Consider the following 16,098-nt stretch of genomic DNA (forward strand, 5'->3'; position numbering starts at 1 on the left):
TGCTGAAATTATGTTTATGTTTGTGAATTTCAATGGCTTCCCTGTGTAATCTGACATGGTAATTGAAAGTGTTGTCCAGTCTTTCAGTGTCTTGGAACAGTATTTTGAAAGTGTTGTCCAGTCTTTCAGTGTCTTGGAACAAAATAGGACATGGCTTCCTGTCCTGAAAAACACAAAAGGCTTTACATCAGACAATAGCACTACAGATAAGATTAGAATTTCAACAACCTCCTCAGAAAGCAGGGAACCTCCTCAGGAAACAAAAGAACCTCCTCAGGAAGCTCCTCCATTAGCATGTCCATAGCCTGGGGAACTCCTACAAGACAATGACTCAGCCCTTCCCACCTTCTGGAGTAGATATAAATTTACTGCCTACCATTTTCTTCTCACCTTGACATAGAGAGTATTCCATCTTTCTGTGTTTATACCTCTGAGGATGCCAGTCACAGTTACTGGTGAATGTCAGGTTCTACAATGCCAAGACCATGGCCACACATCCCAGAAAATCTACAGCAACTAACGTTTACTGTTCTTCAATCATTCTGGTAGGCTTCCTTACAAGACCTACTTTGGGGGAGTTTCAGCACTCAGTCCAGAGCAGTACATGAAGATGAATGGCTTTCCCAACAACTACTGGGGCTGGGGCGGAGAAGATGATGACATCGCGGTCCGGTAAGGATCTGTGTCAGGTGGGCATTTGCTTTAGAACAGGAGGCAGGTCTGTGTCTCCAGCCATATGAAATGCCACTCATAGCCTGTGGTTGTCAAGGCTGTCATTTATATGACGAATTGGTCAACTCTACAAAGGTTTATGGGAAGGTGTTATACTTGTAGGTGGTGCCCAAGGAAGGATTGTGTTTCCAAAGATGTTGTCTTAGAGCACTGATCTTCAAAATGGTGTCCTGGGGTGCTATATCACCTACAGATGTCCTTCTTGGTGTCCAGTTAATCCTTCATCAGACTATCTCTTTTCCCAAAGCAAAGAATCAGTCCTGGTGTTCTTCCATCTCACTGGGAGTAGCAAGTGCTTTAGAAAATCCCAGGAGCATCCATTTGGAAACAGCTGTCTCCTTCATAGGATGATGGCTTAGAACTTCCCAGTATTTTGTGATTGGCCCCCAGCCTCGTGGCGGCCACTGTGTGGTTGGCTGTGCCTTCTGTGACTATCAGTTTTGATGGTGTCCACTGAAGATTCCAGCAGTATCTATGGGCTCAAAGCTCAAATTACAGAACCCCCTCTTTACCCTAGCACTTGGCAGATATTGGCAGAGACGGATTGAGCAGGGAACCAGGATGGTCATATTTCTGCAGTTCAGAAATGACATTTAATGCCTGTGCCTTGACTGAGAGCTTTTTACTGTATTGGAGTCCACAAAGGCTGATGCCTATGCCTTTTCTTGCAGGGTGGCACTCAGTGGGATGTTGATTTCCCGTCCATCTATTCAGTATGGCCGTTACCGAATGATCAAGCACGGACATGACAAGGGCAACGAGCAGAATCCTAAGAGGTAAGTGTTTGGCAGGGGATGGGGTCCTTCTCCCTTAAATCCTGCTTTAATGAGGCTTTCTTGACCAGTTCCCTCTTGCATTTCTCTTTCCATTCTCCATAGTATTTATTCTCTCCTGAGCATTGGGAAGTTATCTTCTTTTCTGTTAGTCCCTTCTTGCCTGCAGGGTTTTTTTAAAAACCAAGGCCCCATTTTATTATCTACTTTTGCTTCAGCCTTTTCTCTGAACTTCCTGTTCCAGGATTACTTCCTGGCTTTCTGTGTGCCCTTTCCCATATTAAGGGTCTTGATCTCAGCCAAATTGACAGCATTCCACTCCCTCACAGAAGCTGGGCTGCAGACTGTTTCGCTTCACAAGCAACTGAACATTCCAAAGCATTGCCCCAGCTCAGCCAATCGAAGTTAGACTTCACCGCCAACAGTGGAGATACAGATGATGTGGGCTGTTAGGAGAGTCAGTGCGGGGTGTTGGGTATATGGCTCCGGAAGTTAATCAGAAGAAGGGCACCCACCTAGCAAGTCTCAGTAGCACTTTTATTCTTCAAGTAAGAGACAGCCATAGATTTTAGCTACTGAATATATTATCCTTTTCTTGACGGACTCCTTTTTGCTTAGTCGTGTCTTGCTACCTTCATTGCTAGAAAACTATTTTAAAAAATAAGCAAAGAAACCCCCCCCCCAATGCTTACATTTCCTATAAGCAATAGAAAGAACCACTCTGGCAAGGTACATGGGGGGTGGGGTGGTACCTGAATTCTGGCCATCAGCTCCTCACTGTGAATTCCTCCTGCAGATTTAACTTGCTGGCCAAGACACGGAGAACGTGGAAGCAGGATGGCATGAACACGCTGGAGTACCAGCTGCTCTCCAAGGAACTCCACCCCCTCTATACTAACATCACCGTCTTCATTGGCACCGAGAAGGGACTGCGCCATACGTGATGGGACCTACCGCGGAGTGGCACAGGACAAGGAGCCCCGCCCCAGCACCGCTCTCAGACAGAGGAAACCAAAGAATCCACAGTGGGCAGAGAGGCCTGAGCAGCCTGTCTTTTTTTCTAAAGAAACACAAGTGTCTGTCAAAGTGCTGGGGGGTGGGGGTGCTGCATTCCAGAGAACAGATGGGAGCGTCACATGAGACGGGCGCCTCTCCCCCCCCTCCCCAGAATTGCTCTTTTAATCTTGGGGGCTGGGTGGAGGGGGGGGTATCTGACTTCCTGGGATATGGTTTGTGGGATGCCTTTCGTACCTTGGTTGAAGGAATGGCACAGCAGGTTCGCCAGAGAAGCAGGGACTGTCTTACTTCCTGGCTTGAACTCTGCAGCTGCCGCACCAGAGATTGTCTTTCTTATTAAAGTGCAATTTATTTTAAAAAAAAGTGTGTCTGGCCAAGTGTGGTTTCTCTGCTGGGGGGTGGGGTGGGGGGATCAAGCATCGAGGAGGAAGAAATGGTCAGGCAACCCACAACTGTTGGATGAGCTGCACTCTGTTCCAGGATGGGGGGAAAGCCAGCACCACTTGTCTGGTTTCCAGTCCTGATGGATAGGTTAACAAACGAATGCTTAAGACAGTTCTGCTCAGGCAAGGAGTAGTTGTGCTGCAAGAAAGTTGGGCCAAGGTGTTGGTGCCCAGGAGACCCCGAAGGAATGTGATGTTATGAGGGCGTCACTGTTTCGCTGACATCCCCCTCCACATCCCCTCTCCACTCTTCCACTGTAGGAAGGAACTCCAGGCAGATTTCTTTGTTGGGCAGGTAGGTTTGCTGCAGGGCCATGGGCTCGATAGCAGAACACAGGTTTTGAAACAGCCTCCCCCCCCCCCCCCCCCAATGAAAAGATGCCAAACTGTGCATTGGAGAGCAGCTACTGAAGGATTAGCAGTCTGGCCAAGTACAAAAGCTGTGCTCAACTGCTGCTCTGATCCATTCTGCAGCATGAGCGGATCCTATCTGTCGGTCTGCCCAGGAATCCTGGTTACCTGCATTCTCAATAGTTTGGGATTTGTCACAAGTCTCAATGAGCATTCAGCTGTTAAAACTGTCTGTTGGCAGTGGAAAGAGGAACAAATCTATTCATAAAGCTTGTTTTAAAATATGATTTAGACTCAAAAGCTAAATGAGAGGCAAGCTGAGTAAACCATCTTGAACGGCTCTCCAGCTGCCAGTGTTCCATGGCCTTTTAAACTCTTGCAGCCTCCCTGCAACATGAAACATTTCTCCTGCACCATCTTCCAGTCCTACTCCAACTTCCCCTGTTGTTGTTTTCAGGGTTGTGTGAGGAGAAGCAAAGTTAGTTTTTATACCCCGCTTTTCTCTACCTTAAGAAATCCCAAAGCGGCTTACAATCGCCTTCCCTTCCTCTCCCCACGACAGTCACACTGTGAGGGGAGCCAGTTTGGTGTAGTGGTTTAAGTGTGTGGACTCTAATCTGGGAGAACCGGGTCTGATTCCCCCCTCTTCCACTCACAGCTGATGGATGACCTTGGGCAAGCCATAGTTCTGTCAGAGGTGTTCTTGAAAGGAGCAGTTTCTCTCAGAGCTCTCAGCCCCACCCACCTCACAGGGTGTCTGTTGTGGGGAGGGGAAGGGAAAGGAGTTTGTAAGTCACTCAGACTCTGAGTGAAGGGTAGGGTATAAATCCAATCTATTCTTCTTCTTCTAGGTGGGGCTGAGAGAGTGCTGAGGGAGTTGTGAGTGGCCCAAGGTCACCCAGCAGGCTTCATGTGGAGGAGTGGGGAATCACACGTGGTTCCCCAGATTAGAATCTGCCGCTTTCAACCACTATACCAGCTTCCATCCAACAGAGGAGTGATCTTCGACTAAATACGGATTCCCCCCATATCAATGTGAGGAATGAGGCCTTAGTATTAACTGTAAAGAAAGGTTGATTTGGCTGTGAACTTCTATTTCAGAGGGGTAAGGGGAAAGCTTGATGAGTTCAGGGAAAGGTTTAGGCGTGTGGGGAGACTTCCTCGCTGCTCCTTCGGGCACTGTGTAGTGTGAGCTTTCCACATGTTCAAGCTTGCTCATTGCCACAACATCTGCACATAAAGCCCTTTGGATTCATGAAATAATGGATCTTGCCCTATCCCTTCAGCTCCCTAAATGATGAGGTCTCTTCTCCATCAGCTTCATACATAAACCTAAGAGTTCAGTTACAGATTGATTTTTAGCATTTGTACCCCTCCCTCCCAGTCTATTATCAGACAGAGCCAGCTGTTGCTACCCCCCCCCCCCACATCAAAATACCCAAATAAGAATAGCAACTTTGGCCCACACCCTCTTGCTTTTCCCTGTCCTGGCATAACTAGAACACAACCCACTCCTCAAAATAGTAATATTTTAAAAAGTTGTGGTAGGAGGTTAGTTGGGTGCAATGAATCCTCTTGGGTCCTTCCCCCCCCCCCTTTAGGGGGGGGGACCCCGTGTGGTGTGACTTGCATAAACTATGCTTTTCCACATGGCTGGTTTTGTAGAATTTCTCCTACTGCTCCTGGAAAGGTACAAGTTGCTCCCAGGGGAGGCAGCTATACATTTCAACCAGGTTTGGTAGGCAACACAGCTGTAGGAAGTTCATACCTTGTTCTTAAAAAAGGATACGTATGTTTGTCCCAGAACAAGGTACAACCCTGCTGCTATTTTAGAAGAGGCACAGTCGGTTTTGCTGTGCTTCTGCTGGCCCTTTTTTTTTTTTTTTAAAGGTATCACCACAGTGGGTCTTATATGAGAGGTGTTCCTTGTTGGTTGCCACGATTAAATCTCTAGGGAGTGACCCTACTAGTGAATTCTTGTATGAGGCACTCCCTTGCCATGACTTCTGCCTTGCCACTTTGACTTGTGGACATCCATTCTATCATTCCTCTCATTTGATGCCTCTCCAGCTATTGATTCCAATGCAAGACCTGACCAACTCCCATTAGAAGCAATGGGCCAAATTGGTCGCAACTCCACCATAGCTTCCAGTCAGCCTAAATCACGCCAAACGACTAGAGCGCCCTGCTTCCCCACTTATTTTCATAGCCTGAAGAGCTAAAACATTGTAGGGTGGGGTGATGAAAGCAAGGATTTTGAAGATGATTGACATTACACCTAATTTGTGTCCCCCCGCCCCCCATGCATAGTCAGACTATATCCAGTCTTGGCCACAAGATTCCACAGGAGCTGCTAAAATCTCTATCAAGTATCTTTTTTAAAATACAGACAGAACTACCAACAGTTTACAATGGAAATTCAGGTTATGGCTATTCCATGATAACAGCAACTACTAATCCGAGCAGGTTAAAAGCTGCCGCCGCAGTTGGGCTACTCTTTACCAGTTCAGGCAATTACTTTTACACAGGAGACAAGTCACAGGTGAAGTAAAGCTATTGGTTGTCAAGCAGACTGCACGGACTCGCTTCTGAAGGAGACGGAAGGGAACGGTGTGTGGCAAACTGAGCCACAGAAAGGGGGTGTGGGGGTGGCGGCCTGAGAAAGAGACAAAAAGAAAGGGAAAGCAAGAATACAAGAATCCCAATGACCATCGCTTCTCAGCATTTATAATTTAAATGGGCGGAGAGAGAACTAATGGAATACATTCCCGAGTTAAGCAATTCCTCACAAAACCTTGGTTTGGCTCAAACCGTTAACAAACGTAATTCCATTCAGAACCCAAGGCTGGACCAGAAACTACGGCGCTTGCAATGTGGGGTGGTGGTGCTCAGCGGACATTAGGTGCTCCCTTGCCTAGTGCCTAATGAACATTGTGTCTGCTACATTTTCCAGTTTTAAAGGCTCATTTACAGCCACTGCTGACTCTGCCATCTATACTTCCTACCTGGGCACCAATGCCATTCCATTATCTCTGCGCTGCTCCCCCCCCCCCCCCCCCCCCGCCCCCGGCACATACAAGGCTGTTTCTATCGTGCAGTTAAAGGCCAAATTTTAAAAAATAAAGCTGCACCCAGAAAGGTTGGATGTTGTAGCCTGTATACAATATGCAGCTCTGTTTAACTGTTAACAGGGTGGGTGGCCATGAGAGCCATAGGGATATGAAACCCTAACCCAGTGGAAATTCCACTGAGCCAGAACCTTCCTGCACAGCTCCAGCCTGTCCCTGTAGCCATACATTTTTCCCCTTAAAACAAGGTTTGTAGGACGCTGACTTTCTATGCCTTGTATCAAATTATTCCATGCTACCTGTAGAGCAGGCAGGAGGCCTGAGTGTGCATTTACATCTTGCCCTCTTTAGTAGACAGATGGCATACAATAAGAGAAATTCCTGGAGGAAGATAGCTGTGACCAACCACTTAATATTTCCATCCGGGGGTCCCCCACCCCTCCCATTCTGCCTGCAACTGGACATGGGGCCAAATGCCCTACCCCTATGGAACAATGGGCACAACTCGGTTTGTTCTAGTTTGGTGGCCAATCTGTTCCAGAGCAAAAAAGGGTTTACTGCTGCCCTTGTTTTGACCGCATTTTACAGTTCCACCACGCACTGACCGGGTGACTTGAGGCTTCTGTTTGCGAACCAGCAACCCCCCTCTTTTTGTGTGTGACAACAGAGGGCTGCGTGGGTGCTTCAAACCCTTCTGAAAGGAAGAGCCTACCCCCGCCCCTGCTCAACAGGAAAAGAATATGGGCATGCCACACTGCTAATGAGAGCACGACTAAAGCCTGGCCTGATGATAACCCTTGTGGCCAAGCTGTATGGAAAGGAGGCACCACGTAAGCTAGCGAGTAACAAAGTGGTAGGTGTTACAAGGAGACCCGTTCGGCAGGAGGCTCCCAGTCTTGGCTCTTTGTGCTTCGGTTCCTCGCCCGTTCAGTAGGAATTTTGATATTCACGTGAAATCAGTATGATGGTGGTGGTGGGGTTAAGTCAAGTGGGTGAAGGGGGGGGGCAAACCTCACATGAGAAGAAAGAGGGGATGGCTGGGTCACATCCCACATTCTCTGCACAGTTTTCACACTTTCCTACTCAAGAAAGCAGACTCTTAAGGAAAACAGCCTGAGCTCAGACAGAATCCCGTGCAAAGATGCATGCACTCAAGTAAGGCAGAGTTTAAAAAGTTCACAGCCACCATCCAGGCTCGGGGCCAGGTCCCCCGCTCTGCCGCCTTGCTCAGGTTAGAGCAGCAACGTGCGGTGAACAGCCCGACTGTGCCGGAGCATGGACCTAGGCACTGTTTCCCCCCCCTCGTGTACACACGGCAAGAGGCAGGTCCAAGAGGGCTGCACACGAGTCAGCATAAACATTCAATCGTTGGTTGGGGCAACCCTTTATTTCCAAGCGGGGGGGGGGAGGGGGAAGTTTTTAGCAGCAATTCCCATGGGACCAACACAGGCCGCCAAGCCTATCAAAGTCCACATAGTGCACAGGAGTCTGTCTGTCCATCCAAGCACACAAGAGTGTTGAAATCTCTCGCACCAGGGAAGGGAATGGCTGCCAGGCCCATATGCCGCTGAGTGATTCAAGGGGTGGGGTGGGGGTGGGGGAGGCTTGTGGCAGCGGCCAGGAGGGACCACACAAGTCAGAGAAAGCACTGACCAGAGAGAGGGGAGGTGGCACCCGGGCTCTGAGGGTGGGAGGATGCTGGCTCCACATGCTTTCCCCCTGGTACTGTTTCCCCCCTCCCCTCCCCCAACACAATGCTTACCACTTGCAGCAGGGGGGTCCCGGGTAGCAAACAGGACCTGGTCTCTAGGCTGGCCACATGAGCCAGGCAACCTGCCCCCGTCCCACCGTTTAAAAAGTCCTGGCCCACTTGAACTCTCCCGTGCGGAGAAGCGCTCTGTGGGCAACTGGTTCCCTGCCCTACACAGTTAGTCCTGGCCCGTCCAGGCTCTGGTGCAACAAGGGAGTGCTCTCGCCGGGCACTGGCTCCTAGCCTGCCGGGCCAGTCCATCATCAGGAGCTGGCAGCCGTGCCCTGCGGCACGCAGACACCCATCAGTGCAGTCTCATCCGTTTCTCGGTGCCCGCGCCCGCGGAGAGGGTAGTTGAGGCCAAGTCCCTCGGGGCGTGAGCCGCCAGCAGTCCTAGTCCGGAAGGCCGAGGTGCCCAAGTGCAAGGATGAGGAGCCCAGGCCGGTGGGGTTGCAGTCCAGGTGGCGTGGGCCCAGGGACACCTCCATGGCCTCGGGGAGCGGGGGAGACAGCGGGAGCGGTGGGCGCTGGTACGGGGGGTGTCCGGTCGGAGGGAAACATGGCATGGCCTGGCTGGGTGTGGGTTTGTGAGGTAAGATGTGAGGAATACTCTCGTTGTCGCCGCCGGCCCAGAGACGCATCTGCTGCTGAGAAGGGGCCTGCAACAACAACAACAAAAGCAATGCAGATGGTGGCAAAAGGGACACGTACAGAAAGGGGAGAAACGGAGCAGGAGAGGTGTTGCCCAAAAAAGGGAATGGGAAGCCAAGGGTCAGACCCTGGCCCACAACCTACTTGGGGACTCTGCATCTCGCAATCTGCATGCACAGTGCCCATGCTGCCATAGTAACGATTGCTGTAGCGGTAGCCACGGTTGTCGTTGGAAGAGCCACTGGAACCGCCTGTCGGGAGAGAAAGAGGATCAGAGAAGGGGGATGGGGTCAAAAGAATACACGAGGGGAATGGTTCCACAGCTGGGAATGCTGGGGACAGCTCAAGGCCCAGACCCCTAAACCAGGTGGCTGAGATGAGAAAAAGGGGGGGGGGGAGAAGAGCCATAAACTCAGCAGTAGCGTGTATTTCATAGCATGCGAAGCATTACAGGTTTGAGGCCTGGTATCTGCAGTTAACAAGGCTGGCTGGGAAAAGGTACTGAAAACTGCTGCCAGGCAGTATGGGAAATTAGGTCTAAAACATATATACACAAGAGCCTTATACAGTTTGGGGCTTGCATAGCTACTTTACCTGACCACTACAGTGCTCCTGCCAATCTGAGGCTAGATGGATGGAAACCCAGAAAAGGGCCTTCTTGGTCTTGGCACCAAACTGATGCCATTCTCTCCACCAGGAGATCTGTTTGTCCCCCTTCTCTCTCATTCGTATGTTTTTTGTTGTTGTTCTTGTTCAGTCGCACAGTCGAGTCCGACTCTTTGCGACCCCATGGACCAGATCACGCCAGGCCTTCCGGTCTTCCGCCGTCCTCTGAAGTTTGCTCAACTTCATGTTCGTTGCATCTATGACACTGTCTCACCATCTCATCCTTTGCCGTGCCCGTCTTCTTTGACCTTCAATCTTTCCCAGCATCAGGGTCTTCTCCAGTGAGTGCTCCCTTCTCATTTGGTGGCCAAAGTATTTCAGCTTCAGTTTCATTATCTGGCCTTCCAGGGAACAGTCAGGGTTGATTTCTTTTAGGATTGACTGATTTGATCTTCTTGCAGTCCAAGGGACTCTCAAGCTTTTTAAAATGGTTTTCATATGTTTATGTGCATTTTTAATCTTGTGTTAACATTTAATTTTTTGCTGCTTTGGGGAACCAGGTGGAAAGGTGGCTTAAAATGTTTTAAATAAAGACCCACTCAAGGAAGTTTGTAAATCGAGTTCCTTGGTAAGGTTCCTCAACTATATAAGGCAGCTAGTTCTCTTTTGGCGTGATTTCCCAAGATTTTGACAATTGGTGCCACTTTTTAGTGGTTCTTGGGGTCAGCATCTTGAGTTGGGCTATCCTGTGGTTTTAAAATGGTAATACAATTTTGCTTTTATAGTTCCGTCCTATTAAAAATGCTTTGGTGATTTTTTTCTTTCTTCTTAAAGCTAGACGGTGGTAAAAAAGAAAGAAGGATTTTAAAAGGGAAGAGAGATGCATACCAGAACTGGACACTGAACTAGTGGTGCTGGTAGAGTGGCTGTGCTCTGTGCCCAGACTTGGTGAGGTGCTGGCGCTCGTGTTGGTGCCCTCGTCAGCCGTCTTCTTGAAGAAGTTGTGTTGCAGGGCGTAGAAGGGGGTGATGCGGCTACGGGGTTCATAGTCCAGCATGCGCAGCACCAAGTCCTTGAACTTCAGGTAGTCGGAAGGCGAATGACCCTGCTCTCCTGCACGGCGCCCACCTGGGCCCCCACTCTCTACCCCCAGCACTTCATGCAGCCGCCGAGTTCCTGGAACCTTATAATCCTGAAAGGCATTGAAGGGCAGTAAAATTAGCTAGATGAGGGCACAAGACAAGGTGCAGAAAGGGTGGGCAAGCGCAATACCCAATATGTTGGGCAACATGATCAGGGGTGCCCAGAAGGGAAGCAGTGTACAAAGAATCTCTCTTGTCTGTGCCTGGAAATAGGAAACAATACATTTATATGCAACAGGAACAAGTTGGTTTCTGTTCTAAGGAAGGTGTTAAACTCCACAAGCGTGAAGTTGAAAGAAAAAACAACAACAACACAATGCAAAAATTAAGTGTCACAATGCTGAAACAGCCCTGCCTGTGCCTCCTGCACACACCTCCTTTGCTTCCAAGAATTTGATGCAGGAGGTATTTCCTTTGGAGCGTGGCCAAGGACAGCCGCCAATGTAATTTGCACCAAGAAGTTGAAAGAGAAGGTGAGCTGGGAATTTGTTAATCTTGGTTTCTATGCGATCAGCACAAGACAAAACAAGACAAAGCTCTTTGTCTGCGTTTGTGCATTCTTTAGAATGTACAGCCTGTTTCATATTCTTACAATGCGTCCATACTGGCAGTTCTGCCAGAAAGGGCTTGTCTCATCTCTCTATTGGCTGAGTAAGTTCTGGCAGATTGTTGCTGTCAGAACCCATGACCTATGGGCTAAGACGTTTTCACATGCATGGGGAAGAGAACTGAAAAGCTGTTCCTTCTCTCTCAGGGCGCGTGTGTCTGTGCACGCGTGTGACCATGCAAAAGATAGTGCCCTCTGTTCAAATACACCCATTTGCATCCCCCAACAAGGAGGGGAGATCAGATGTTCAGATATTCTAAGTTCTAAGTCAGGTTAGCAACCTTTCTCAGTTTCATTTCTTTTATTAGTCTGCACTGCAGTTCGTAGCCTGTATTCTCTCTAGAACTGTGCCAGCAGAATAAGGCTTGTGTTTATTTAAGAGATAAGAGATTGCCTTGATTGCTTCCTGTGCACCTCACTGTGGGTAACCTTACCGAAGTGGCCGTGGTTTGATGCTCCTCCTGGCACCAATCAGGTGAGGGGGCAAATAACAGGAGTTGGTAGCAGCTACCCAAGAAAAAAGTCCCAAAGCTCTTGAAGAGGGGGCTGGGGAAGCAGGGAGGGATACCTACTGGGATGAGTGGGTTTCCCTCAACAAAAACAACTCCCCCCAAAAAAATTCAGAGCTGGGCTAGGCTTTGCTCATGGGCTGTCTGCCAGAGCTGGGAGTGAGGATGGCCTGTCAGGTGGTGGGGTGAAAATTTTACACTCCCAAATCCTAGTGCAACAACTACACGGACACTGAAAAAGAATCCCTCCATGAAGGGAAGCATGCACCTGATCACTGCTGCAACTCGAAAGGGTATGAGAGGGACAAAGAGCTGACCAGGCTGCCCTTTGGGTCCTGCTAACAACTAGATCACACAGGGTAAGGCAAAGCAGAATTTTCACAGCTCTTCTTGACGTAACTGTTTCTAGATGTTCCAGACAGTGCTTTGGAAATTACAAATGGAAGTACCTGTGAGCTAATGTTAACTAATGAATGATGAGGGGCGCTGAGGGAATTGGCGTGACAAACAGCATACTGTTCTCACCTTTGTCCCCTGCTAATTTGCCCACTGTCAGTTGTTGCATCTGAGCCACACCAGGGGGGGGAAATCAGCAAGGGCTGGTTTCAAAAGCAGAGGATGTTCACAGAAAAATGACATGCACCCCCCCCCCCCCCCTGGTGGCCTGGTGTGGTATGAACAAATGTTTATCATTGGCCTGAGCCAAAAAGACAGTCATCGTGAATATTGGTGGTGGTGGGGAGGAATATGCCCTCAGTCACAGGGCAGCCACAAGAACAGCAAGTGGTTGTTCAGCTTCAACCTGTCAGCCATAAGAAAGACAGCTGCTCAGATTTTCTTCCTTCCTCCTAGAGAGACCCCTGCTATTAAAAATCAGATGCTTGCTAAAACACACGCCTCTTCACTCCCCCACTCTCAAGCCAAGCTCATTCCTGTACCAGTTTTTCTGTATCCCATCTGTATTTTGTTCAGATTCCAGGGCAGGGTCTGTGGCTCTGTCCACATGTAAAGCTTGGACACTTCACCCTCTACCAAGCTCAGATTGCCTCCCTCTTTCTTTGCAAACTGCAGTTAGGTGTTTGCAAAGGAAGTGGCCTAACTATGAGCTGGATCCAGCCAGCTTTCCTTCTCAGTCTCATCCAATTCTCCTCATTCCTACAGCCTCATCCAACATGGCTTCCCTACATATGCAGGGCCCAGGCTTTTGGAGTTGTCCAAGGGAACCCCTTGCTCCATTCTTCATCAGCCGAAAAGCTGGCTCGCTCCAACTCTGCAGTCTATGCCGTGGTTTGCCCAGTTCACACATAACAGCATGTCATGGTTTGTCGAGAAAAAGAGGGGAAGGGAGCACGCAAGACTGGCACGCTCCCAATCCACTAAACGAAGAACATGAATGTCCCAATGTTACCTGTTTCTTTATTCCAATTTTACTTCCTGTAGGTGCTCTCAAAGCAACAGCAATTCTTATACCACAAAATTAACTGAAGCAAATATGAAAACCACAACCATGGAAAAAAGGGGTAAAATTAACAGGGGACCTGATCTATATTCATGGGAAGAGTTGGACAAGAGTCTTTATAACTTAGATTCAAAATGTAACCAGAAACCTTACGAGAGCAGAAATTTAACTGGAATGCCAACTGAGTAGTAGAAACTGACGGCAGCTTGATGCTTTGTGGTGCACATTTCGAGTGCATCAAAGTGTCTACTGCTTCTGGGTCTTTGGAAAGGGCAGGGGTGGCCTGAGTGGGAAAGTGGGCGGATAGCGGGAAAGCTATTAAGAATTACCTTTCTGCCATCTTTGCCCCGCCGGAGGACCCAGCCCCCCTCGGGCAGCTTTTCAAAGTATTTGCGAGCCTTCGGAGCCTGCTCCAACATGTGAGGGGGCGGCAGCCCCAGCACCTCCACTATCCGACTCATCTGGTCCGCCTGCAGGGAGGAAGCAAGAGAAAAGGAGCACCGGGAAGACACCACCCAGCCCCCCCCCCCCCCCCCCCCCCCCCCCCCCCCCCCTGCAGCTCTCCTCCTCACCTCCCATTGCCAACTTCCTTATCTGTACAGGGACCTCCCCAAATCCATCTACACAAGCTTTCATTCCTCTGAATCATGGATTTTAAAAAATGCTGCCTGAGAAGCTTCCAGTTACCCTGCTGTTCCAGTCAAAACGTGAAGAGTTTGTCACTGCACTCCCTTACCCTCATTTGTCTAGACGACATGATGCTACCCAAAAGGAATTCAACAGCCACCCTGGCCAAGTTCTGGCTGCTGAAGCTAGCCTTCTGGAGCAAACCTCTCCAGGGGGCAAAAACTTCTCTCTAGCGTTCTCTTTCTTTTCACCAAACAAGTTATTAGTGGCAGTAATACTGTCCTTTCTCTCAACTGGTCATTCTTCCCCTATACGTGAACACATGAAGCTGCTTTATTCTGAGTTAGACCCTTGAAGTCAATGCTGTCTGCAGGTCACCACCTACTGATACTACTGGACATGCTGGGGGCAGCTGAACCTGGGACTTTCTGCATGCAGTGCGGATGTCTCTACCACTGAGTCGCAGGCCCTTCCCTTATGAACGTACAAAGTTGCTTCCTACTGGGTCACACCCTTGGTCTAGCAAGGTCAGTATTCTCTACTCCATCGGGCTTCTCCGGGGTCTCAGGTACAGGTTTTTCACATCACAGACTACCTGATCCTTTAACTGGAGATGCTGGGGATTGAATCTGGGACTTCACAGTGAGCTATGGCCCTTCCCTTCTATGAAACACCTGCTTACCTCATTGGCACCACTGAAGAGTGGCTCTCCTGTGTGCATCTCCACCAGGATGCAACCTAGGGACCACATGTCAATTGCCAGATCATAAGGCATGCCCAGTAGCACTTCAGGTGAGCGGTAAAATCGGCTCTGGATGTACTGGTAGATCTGTGGGGACAAAAAGACAAAATCCCATCAATCGGTCCATTCAAGGGACCAGATGCTCATGGCTCTCTTTCTCCAACTCCCTCGTGCACTGAACGCTGGGTGGGACGAGCTCTGCACCTTCTTATGCTGACAGTGTCCAGCTGGCCAGGTTCCAAGCTGAGAAGAACCCCTGAGAATGAGGGAAGTTGCTGAAGCTGACAGACAAGGCCAAAGATGACTCCCGTGGTTAGGAAGGTCAGGATTTTGGAGCCACTCACCCGCTGGCCCAGCTGGCAGGAGCTGCCGAAGTCCACGATCTTGATGGCGCTGCGCTTGGGGTTGCAGAGCAGGATGTTCTCAGGCTTAAGGTCACAGTGGATGATGCTGAGCTCGGGTGTTGCCAGGAAAAGCAGCGCAGTGCATAGCTGCTGGGCAAACTTGCGTGTGAGGTTGAGAGACACACCGCGGAAGTTGGTGTTACGGAGCAGGTCATAGAGGTTGTAGGACAACAACTCAAACACCAGGCACAGGTGGCTCCGGAACATGAAATGCCGCTTCAAGTGCACTGTAGGGTGGGATAAAGAGAGAAGGAAGTGTTGCGGTGGCACCACTAGCACTGCAACTCCACACTCACACTTTGAAACACCCTTGTGACTCTCAAACATTCCTGGATTGCTGAGCATCCACCTGCACTGTTTACTGTAGTCCCTGGGCTTTACAAACGAGTAACTTATGTATCACTAGCTTCACCATGTACACATGTGCCAAGTTCTCACCAATTCTCTTCCTCTTGGGTATTTTTGCCAGGGACACCACACCTCCAACTCAAGCTCTATTCAGCCTCTCATGTAGGCTTCATCCCCTTTCCACCCCCTAGTTTATCTCCAGCACACAATGCCCCTCCACAGCCGTCACCCATCCAAGCAGGTACATTTGAGACCCTTGTTGATGTTCACCTCACCAGTTCTCCCTAACCCATTCATACAGAAGCTGAAAAAACACAGCCCCCTCCCTTAGCAGACACAGTGTTGCTCCCCAGACTCTCACCAATATAGTATTTCATCTCAGTGTCGTGCTGGTTCATGAGCTCTAATAACCGCAACTCAATCTGAGCCTGGCTCAGAAATGCCTTCTTGTTCTTGATTATCTTAATGGCCACCCACTCCTGTGCCTGCTGGTCATAGGCCTTCACCACCTAGGAAGGGGGAGGGGAGAAATAAGCCATGTCACGATCATCTTCTCATCCGGGAGTACCACCACATATTTTTCTAGAGACATAATCATGGGAGAATCACTAGGCCAAGGTAGCAGGGTGCACACGTGCTTCTGCAGGTCTTGGAGAAAGAAGTGTTACTTGTGATGTGAAGGACACCGTAACCTCATTAAAAACACATGTATATGTTTCCACTAAAAAGTGGAGTAGAAACATTTTAACAAATTAAGTCGTAAGTGGCAATATTACTGTGGCTATGGGGCGCACATAACCCTGATTTGGTGAGAGACATATCTGCTGGTAAATAATCTGCATGCTCTGGCTAACATCTGAAAGAACCTG

The 16,098-nt window shown here is 49.3% G+C and overlaps 2 protein-coding genes across 8 annotated transcripts in view; one reads left to right on the top strand and one right to left on the bottom strand.

The window, feature by feature from the left end:
* Positions 1–2,839, top strand: part of LOC107122018 (beta-1,4-galactosyltransferase 3-like) — a 28,162-nt gene extending 25,323 nt beyond the window's left edge. For all 4 annotated transcript variants that reach the window (XM_015425040.1, XM_015425038.1, XM_015425041.1 and 1 more), the window contains 3 exons: positions 550–672; positions 1,404–1,508; positions 2,302–2,839. In XM_015425040.1, the coding sequence (XP_015280526.1) occupies positions 550–672; positions 1,404–1,508; positions 2,302–2,449 (376 nt within the window). In that variant the 3' untranslated portion in view covers positions 2,450–2,839. The remainder of the gene's footprint in view (positions 1–549; positions 673–1,403; positions 1,509–2,301) is intronic.
* A 3,552-nt stretch (positions 2,840–6,391) lies between these two features.
* DYRK1B (dual specificity tyrosine-(Y)-phosphorylation regulated kinase 1B) overlaps positions 6,392–16,098 on the bottom strand; it is a 35,873-nt gene continuing 26,166 nt past the window's right edge. For all 4 annotated transcript variants that reach the window (XM_015425047.1, XM_015425048.1, XM_015425045.1 and 1 more), the window contains exons 5-11: positions 15,591–15,738; positions 14,822–15,108; positions 14,418–14,564; positions 13,438–13,578; positions 10,280–10,583; positions 8,930–9,036; positions 6,392–8,793 (exon numbers count right to left, since the gene is read on the bottom strand). In XM_015425047.1, coding sequence (XP_015280533.1) covers positions 8,398–8,793; positions 8,930–9,036; positions 10,280–10,583; positions 13,438–13,578; positions 14,418–14,564; positions 14,822–15,108; positions 15,591–15,738 — 1,530 coding nt within the window. In that variant the 3' untranslated portion in view covers positions 6,392–8,397. The remainder of the gene's footprint in view (positions 8,794–8,929; positions 9,037–10,279; positions 10,584–13,437; positions 13,579–14,417; positions 14,565–14,821; positions 15,109–15,590; positions 15,739–16,098) is intronic.

This window comes from Gekko japonicus, unplaced genomic scaffold (assembly GCF_001447785.1).
Source record: "Gekko japonicus isolate JY-2015 unplaced genomic scaffold, Gekko_japonicus_V1.1 scaffold2515, whole genome shotgun sequence".
Lineage (NCBI taxonomy): Eukaryota > Metazoa > Chordata > Lepidosauria > Squamata > Gekkonidae > Gekko > Gekko japonicus.